The 8,095-nt window shown below is 43.4% G+C and overlaps 1 protein-coding gene across 2 annotated transcripts; it reads left to right on the forward strand.

The window, feature by feature from the left end:
* The first annotated feature begins 4,897 nt into the window (after positions 1–4,897).
* On the forward strand, positions 4,898–6,887 carry LOC124670922 (phosphopantothenoylcysteine decarboxylase-like). 2 transcript variants are annotated; one of them, XM_047207383.1, is made up of 3 exons: positions 4,898–5,097; positions 6,096–6,447; positions 6,553–6,887. In XM_047207383.1, the coding sequence occupies exons 2-3, from the start codon at positions 6,118–6,120 to the stop codon at positions 6,868–6,870; spliced, it is 648 nt and encodes a 215-aa protein (XP_047063339.1). In that variant the 5' UTR covers positions 4,898–5,097; positions 6,096–6,117; the 3' UTR covers positions 6,871–6,887. The 2 variants fall into 2 exon arrangements, with proteins under 2 accessions (XP_047063339.1, XP_047063345.1); XM_047207389.1 differs by having other exon boundaries at positions 5,090–5,097; positions 6,104–6,447.
* Positions 6,888–8,095: the final 1,208 nt, after the last annotated feature.

The raw sequence follows: 8,095 nt of genomic DNA on the forward strand, positions 1-8,095 counted from the left end.
AGCTGCTTCTCATAGCACGAAAGAGAAGGCACCGAGAGAGAGAGAGAGATCCGATCTTCAGCTAACTCTGCATATACATTTCGATCGACATGGTGGACGTTGGGGCAGTGAGGAGGGTCATGCTGTTCCGCATTCCTCGGCGCCGGAGGACCGAGACGGCGGCGGCCGCGAGCGGCGGACGTAGGAAGAGGATGGCGGTGGCGAGGCTGGGCGGCGAAGGAAGCGGCGGTGGTGGGGGAGGAGGAGGAGGAGGAACGCAGAGGCGGAGGTTTTTGGGCGCGCTGCGGCGGGTGCGAGTGCGGTGGCTGGCTGCGCTGTACCGTCGGACGCTGCGCAGGCTGCGCGCCAGCTATGCCAAGGCCCTCCGCGAGCTCATCGAGGGCAGAGCGCTCCTTGGCGCCCTCAACGCGCCCGCCGGCGTCGAGTGCTCCCGCGCTGCATCGTTCGGCCCGGTCGCCACTGTCGGGTTCTAATAGGTGTCTCTCCTCCGTGTGGTTGAAGGGCATCCTTGTACATACCAATGTGTGCTGCGTGCGCGCGTCAACTAAAATAAGCCCCTTTGTGGTTTTGTTGATCCATGTAAGGAATTTCTTGCTTTTTTTGATTGATGATCTGATGTCCTACTCCTTTAAAAAAAAAAGAGTTTACCGATCTATTGATAATTATCCATAGTAGTGCAAAGAACATAAAATGTAGTAATAATTAGAAATATGTCCTTAGACAATGTAGCGACGAACACTGGGGCGAGCTGAAGATACACTGTCATGCTCGCCCCTCCGTCATCAGAGTCAGGCTAACCTTGTTGTAATAGAGTTTATTGTAGTAGATAAACGAGAAGTAGTTGTGTGAAGGCCAAAAAATCAAGCGCACCAGAGAGTAATCAACACCAAAGATGAGATTTGTAATAGAGTTTATTGTAATAGACTTTGTTGTAGTAGAGTTTGTTGTAATAGATAAACGAGAAGTAGTCGCATGAAGGCCCAAAAATTCAGCCCACCAGAGAGTAATCAACACCAAAGATGAGATTTGGAGCTAGACCTGAACATCAAACTGACTGGATCCCATAAGATCCGTGGGACGCATAACTCCACGAGCACTCAGCCAATGCTAGACACATAACCAGAGCGAGGATATGGCGGGGAACCTTATTCTAATTTAAAAATGTAGCCCCATCTCACCATCTCGATTTTTTTTAACAAACCTACACAAAGAACAAGAAACCCCCTGCTAATGCGGGCCATGTTACACTCAGTAAAAGGTGTTGATTTTGTTAGATCAAAAGGTCGTCGATGATGCTATACTAACTTTTGGAGTTTCTGAAGAAATAATAATAATTTTTCCAATTGATTTTTGGCTGTCTTTCTTTGTCCCTTGTGTAGATGGAGACGGCATCTTAGTGAATAAGTGTTCTTCGGCCCTTTGTTCATTGACGATAGTTCCTTCTCAACATCAATGGCGGTGTTGCAAGAATAATGTTCTATAAGTATGATTATTTGGATCTTGCTTCGCTAAATCGATCTTGGATTTTTTTTTCTCATAGTTGTCACCAGAATGATGGTCCTGAAATATTTTGTCCCATCTGCCATACTCTCTGTTACCTAGCGTTGTCGAACGGTCGGTTCAGTATCTTTTTACTTACAATATTCAATGTGATACTCTTGATGATGTTGGTTATTACTTTTAATGGATGTGTCGGGAACGTTGTCTTTGCCTTGTGGCTCAAAATCAAAATCATGGGAGAACTCTCTATGGCCCGTGAAATGGTCTTTATGTATTTTCAGGTGGCCTCCTTTCTAAAAGTACAAAATTGTGTCATTAAGAAGAAAAAAGTTTAAAGATCTTGATAATTTACTCATTTCTTTTACACTTCTTTTATAATCGTTGGGATAGCTTGTGTATTTATGTCATGTACTATTTACTACCATAATAGGTATAGATTATAAAAGAATTTTTCTTGAGTTTTTGCAAGGAAACTTCGTTTCATTTTTACTCAAGAGCTTCTACTTCAGAATCGAAGAATAAAATCCATACATGACATATTGTCGATAGCCTCAGGAACAGAATGCAATGACGTCGTGATCAGTTTGATGAAAATAAAACTAGGAATTTGAGCTACCCAATTCAGTCAAATACTAACAATAAAGCGATTAAAGGATTATAAATCTGCTTTCATATTTTGGAAGAAATACCCGGAGTACACTTTTTTTAAGCCAAAAAGGAAAAGGGAAACACTTCGAGTAATAATGTGTACATGGGCCGAGCCATATCTGTAGCTCGGTGGCCTCCAGCCTTGTAGCCCAGCAACGCCACCGACTTTTTTTTTCCAAACGATCCACCAGGGGATCGAATTTTCATTACCAGAGAGATAACGAAAATACAAAGTAGTCTTGCTAAAAAAGGAAAAGCAGAAGGGGGAGATCGCCGCCTAATGCTAACGTTCAGAGAAACATATTACAGAACCGGCTATAGTTTTTGGTAGAACAACAACCCCTTTGAAAACAACAGGGGGATCTAGGATAACCAAACGAGATCATAACAGCAAAACGGTGCACAGACAGCTTTTTGAACAGATCTTTTTCCTTTTTCAGCAAGACATCAGATGATGTTGTCATCACTTGAACCCTCCGGCTTTTTATCTTCCAGGCGAAGTTGTGCACCACGTCCAGCACCTCTAGAGGAAGAAGTTCCAGTTTCTGTCGCACCAGCCAGGCGCAGAAGGCCATCAGCACCAGCACGAAGATCACGAGCATCTTGATCACCATGCGAACATGCCCAGTATTTCATAAACACAGCAGCATAACTGATTAATTCGAAAGGAGAGCTGATTAGTTTTTTTTCAAAACAAGCTCTATTCCTAATCTTCCAGATGGCCCAACAGATAGCTGCCAAGCCAGCTATCTGAGTATTACGACTTGCAGGGATAAATTGTGGGAACCACCAAAAAAATTGGGAAAAGCTCCCAGGACGAGTAGGAGCTTTGATAGCAGTGGCTACTGCACTCCAAACAAACTTGGCTGCAGAGCAACCAAAGAAGAGATGATTAATAGTTTCTTGCTCTTCACAGAATTGACAGACTGAACCCCCAGACCAATTGCGCTTGAGCATGTTATCTTTAGTGGCAATGGCATTATGCCAGATCAACCAAAGCCAAACCTTAATCTTAAGGGGAATTCTGCTTTTCCATAAATGTCTAAAAGATCTGCCTCTTCCACCACCACAAATCTTTTTGTAAACAGACTTCACAGTGAAAATGCCTTTCTTTGACCATTTCCATCTGGGCAGATCAGTATCATGAGACAGCTGTGTCTGAGTCATCAGCTGAAGCAAACCAGACTCTTGTATGATAAGATCAGGGGTCAGCCATCTCCTGTAAGAGAATCTCCAACCCATGGTAGCTGCCTCAGCAACAGTAACATTCTGCTCATTACAAATATCAAAAAGAACAGGGAACATATCTTTGAGAGGATTGCTGCTACACCATGAATCTCCCCAGAAGCTGGTCAACATTCCATTCCCAACTTTCATTCTTCTGCCACAGAGGTAGATATCCCTAACTTTCAGCATGTCAGACCAAAGTGGAGAATCTCCAGGTCTATGTTTTGCATAGTAAATGCCTTTGCCTCTCAGGTATTTTAGTCTCATAAAATCCTGCCAAGGGCCAGAGTCATGCTCCAATTTCCACCACCATTTACACATCAGACTAATATTGAACTTGGATAAATCCTTTATACCCAGGCCACCTTTTTGTTTTGGTCTACAAATCCATTTCCATCTAATAAAATGGTATTTTCTTTTATCAGCACTACCAGCCCAAAAGAAAGATCTGATAGGTTTATCTATTTGTTCAATGTTTGTTTTGTGCAAGAGCCTCAGAGACATCTGATACACTGCAGTGCTGGCAAGACAAGCATCGATCTTGATCACCCTCCCCCCAATGGACATTGAATTACCAATCCATCCACTCATTTTCTTCTTAGTTTTTTCTCCCAAGAAATTCATATCAGCAACAGAAGCTCTTCTAGCACAAACAGGAGTACCCATGTATTTGATGGGCCAGTTGCCTTTTTGGCAGTTGAACATATCAGCATAGAAGCTTTGTTTAATATCATCCTCCAGAATCATCATTACTTCACTCTTCTCAAAGTTAATCTTCAATCCAGACATGGATTCAAAGATATAAAGCAGAAGTTTCAAATTGACAGCTTGTTGAGGGACATCTTGAAATAAGAGGATGGTATCATCAGCATAGTGGAGAATTGCAGTCCCATTCTGAATCAAACTATCTGCCAAACCTGTAACTAGACCATTGCTTTGAGCCAGATGAACCATCTTGGCTAAACTGTTAGCAGCCATATTAAACAGGAAGGGGGCAAAGGGATCACCTTGCCTCACTCCCTTATGGCTAGAGAAATATGGGCCACTTTGTCATTAACTTTGACACTAAGGGTCCCACCAGCAACAGATTTTTTTATCCAGGTCAACCAATTGTTATTGAATCCTTTCTGTTTACAACAGTCAAACAGGAATCTCCAGTTCACCTTATCATAGGCTTTTTCAAAGTCGATTTTAAAGATCACACCCTGTTTTTTCCTGAATGTATCTTCTTTTAAAATTTCCTGAAGCAGCACCACACCATCAGATATAAACCTCCCTTTAATGAAAGCAGTCTGGCAGGGAAGCAGAAGCTTACTCATCACATGATTAGTTCTGACAGTCAGAGCTTTTGTTATTATCTTGAAGAAAACTTGCAACAGACAGATGGGTCTGAACTTTTGAATGATATCAGCCTCAGCGGTTTTGGGAATTAGTGTGATAATCCCATAATTGATTCTCTCCAAACCAATTCTGTTTTGCAACGCCACCGACTGGCCGATGACTTCGCCCAGTCGACTCTTCGGACGTTCCGCAGCGCCTCCGGCAGTCCGGCCACTCCCAAATCCACTCCGTCTCCGCCCGCTGCGGCAAGGCGCCAGCGCCTGTGCCCCCCGGACCGGGCTTCCACTACGGCGCCTCCCCTCCCCTCCCCTCCGGGGCTCCATCTGCCGCTACCTCCATTCCCAGTCCCTGTGCCGGCGTCCCTACAAAATCATCTCCGAGGTAAGTAGATCGTGGGCTCTGCTGCCGCTGTTGTCGCAGGAATTTGTGTGTATGAACTCATTAACTTGGTGTTGGCTGAAGAACTGTACCGTTCTTCAGTTCTTGGATTGGCCTCCTGTAGCTTCCGTGCTTTCTAAAGATCTGTTGTGTAATCAGCGGCGTGTCTATGGTGTTACCAGTATCCCCTACTTGAGAAACATACAGATACCGTATAGTTCTTAAAGCCTTTCCCTGATGCGATTTTCGTACAAAACGTAGGATCATGCTTCAAGCGGTGGCTGCCAGTTAGCTGTGAAAATGTTAGTTGCATTCTAGAGCAGCAGTTCCGTGGGTGAATTGACACTTAAGGCACCAATTGTTGTTGATCTGGAACTGAAATGGGTCGATTACACACGAGGCAAGGTTCCCCAGGTCAGGGAGGAACACGATTTGGTTAGACAATACCTTAATTCTGCCCTTTGGCAGGTTAGATTCGGTGTCTGCTCTAGCACATGTATGTATTTTTGATATGGCGTAGGACTATATTTTATTTGCAATGTAGTGAGACTTCTAATATTTAATAAGTTAGCACCATAGCCATAGGTGCCAGATTATTAGCTAGGCTTAACTCATCTTGGATTACCGCTTGAGTGTGTGCTTCTCTCAGAACTCTACATTTTACCCAAGAATGTTAACTATAAGTTGGAACCGCTAGTTATGATTTTAACATTGTCAATGTGTTGCCTCGTGTAGTTCAACCAAACTGCACCTTAATAAAACTAACAGCACTTGATATTTGTGTTGATGATATCAGAGTTCTGAATGCAAAACATATCATATTCAGGGTAATACAAGATAAAGTTCATGGCTGCTTAAATCAGGAGCAAAAAATCATTTGTTGTGCTTCTTTGGAATGAATTTCCCCTGTTTCTCTTTAATTTCATTCCAGAGCGTGTGCACTGTTGATCATTTTTCTTATGCCAGCATTAATCCTCTGAAGTCTGGTAATTCTGTTGCAGTTGAGCAGTCCTAGCAAATCAGATGGCTACACCTGTACCAATACAGGAAAACCTGATGCTGGAACCCAGTAAGCCACGGGTCCTCCTTGCTGCTTCAGGAAGTGTAGCTGCTATAAAATTTGAGAGCCTCTGTCGTATCTTCTCTGAGTGGGCAGAAGTCCGAGCTGTGGCAACCAAGTCAGCATTGCACTTTGTTGATAGGTCATCTCTGCCTAGTGACGTCATTCTGTACACTGATGATGATGAATGGTCTAGCTGGAAGAAGATAGGGGATGAGGTTCTACACATAGAGCTGAGGAAGTGGGCAGATATCATGGTGATTGCTCCATTATCAGCAAATACATTGGGCAAGGTTTGTTTTCTCTTCTGCCTGAACCATGCTCTGAATTAGTTTGGAAGTCTAGTTCTGCAAGTTGCTTTCAGTGTTGCCTAAACTGACGTTATGCCAGTTTCTCAGATTGCTGGTGGGTTATGTGACAACCTCCTGACGTGCATCGTGAGAGCATGGGACTACAAGAAACCACTCTTTGTCGCGCCAGCCATGAACACCTTCATGTGGAGTAACCCGTTCACAGGGCGCCATATCAAGATAATCAACCAACTCGGCATATCTTTGGTCCCACCCATCACGAAAAGGCTGGCCTGTGGGGACTATGGGAACGGTGCAATGGCCGAACCTTCACAGATCCATACGACCGTGAGGCTCGCGTGCAAGGCACAGACATTTGGTACAGGCAGTCCATGTGTGATGCCTTCCAGCAGCAACCCTGCCTAGCTGATGCGATGATAGATATGTCCAAGTGTTTAGCTTAGTACACCCTACATCCGGGTGTAAGAAGTGAAGAGTATCAGGTTTTTACTAGCGGTGTCTGTGTCAATGAACATGTAGTACCTATGGATCAGCATATTTATTTGTGAGATGTTAGGTCATATATATTGGGGAAATGTTGTTGTTGTTCCAGCCATAAATGTTCTGTGTTGTTAGTACTGATGAACCTACCTCCATTGTAGTTCTGAATTTCTCTATAGTGATTTGCAAATAACTTAAACTTGGTCTTACAAGCAGCAAACTTCTCATTCTCCATCTTGTGCTAGGCACTTGCAAATTTGTATTTGCAGGGACAAGGTGAGAACGACGTGTGCAAGAAAAAGGGTCCTGGCGATCCAGAACTTGTGGCTAAGCAACAAGATAAGATGATTCCAAGTCCAGATAAGCATTGGGGTAGGGGACGGCAACTCTGTTCAGTCATCATCTCGACCTTACTACCAGCAGTAAACATGAACACTTCGGTTTTGTGCCCCACAACCACAAAGGTTGTGGTGTGAGATGAACGGCTGCTGAGTGCTGTGTTGACTCGTCTGGATAAATGGATAACCGTGCCAACGTCGGAAATTCATGTGTTACCACTTACCAGTAACAAGACTCTAAAAAGAAGTAGCAAAAGGAAATGGCAATCATGTTATAGGAGAAATACTTAGACTGAAAAAAGTAGCAAAAGGAAGTGGCGATCATATATATTTAGGAGAAATATTTCAACCAAAATTCAGAGTTAAGATAATCCGAAACAGAAAGGCTTAACTGATAACAAGATCTACATACAAGATAATCATCACCTTTTCGTCTTTCCACGGGGAAAGCGCGTTACGTGGGCATTTTCATTGCCTCAGACTAACTAAGCTGGCAGGTTGGTACAAAGAACTCTTGCCGAAAAGTGAAAACGTGTAGATCTCTACTTTTTTATATAGAAGGGGTCATGTCACCATTTCTCTGTCTCACTGTTAATTCAAAAACATGTCGCCATTTCTCTGTCACGTGCAGATAAAGTGACGTGATTTATTGCGCTATACATGTGCCCTGTCTGACTATTACACCGATGATACTATATTTTGAGACCCGTTTGCGACGCGGGAACTCAAAACTGTAGGAATAAGAAAAAAAAATGCAGAAATTAAGATGTCACGTATCCTATATTCCTATACAGGAACTGAAACTATATAGG

This window comes from Lolium rigidum, chromosome 1, assembly GCF_022539505.1.
Source record: "Lolium rigidum isolate FL_2022 chromosome 1, APGP_CSIRO_Lrig_0.1, whole genome shotgun sequence".
Lineage (NCBI taxonomy): Eukaryota > Viridiplantae > Streptophyta > Magnoliopsida > Poales > Poaceae > Lolium > Lolium rigidum.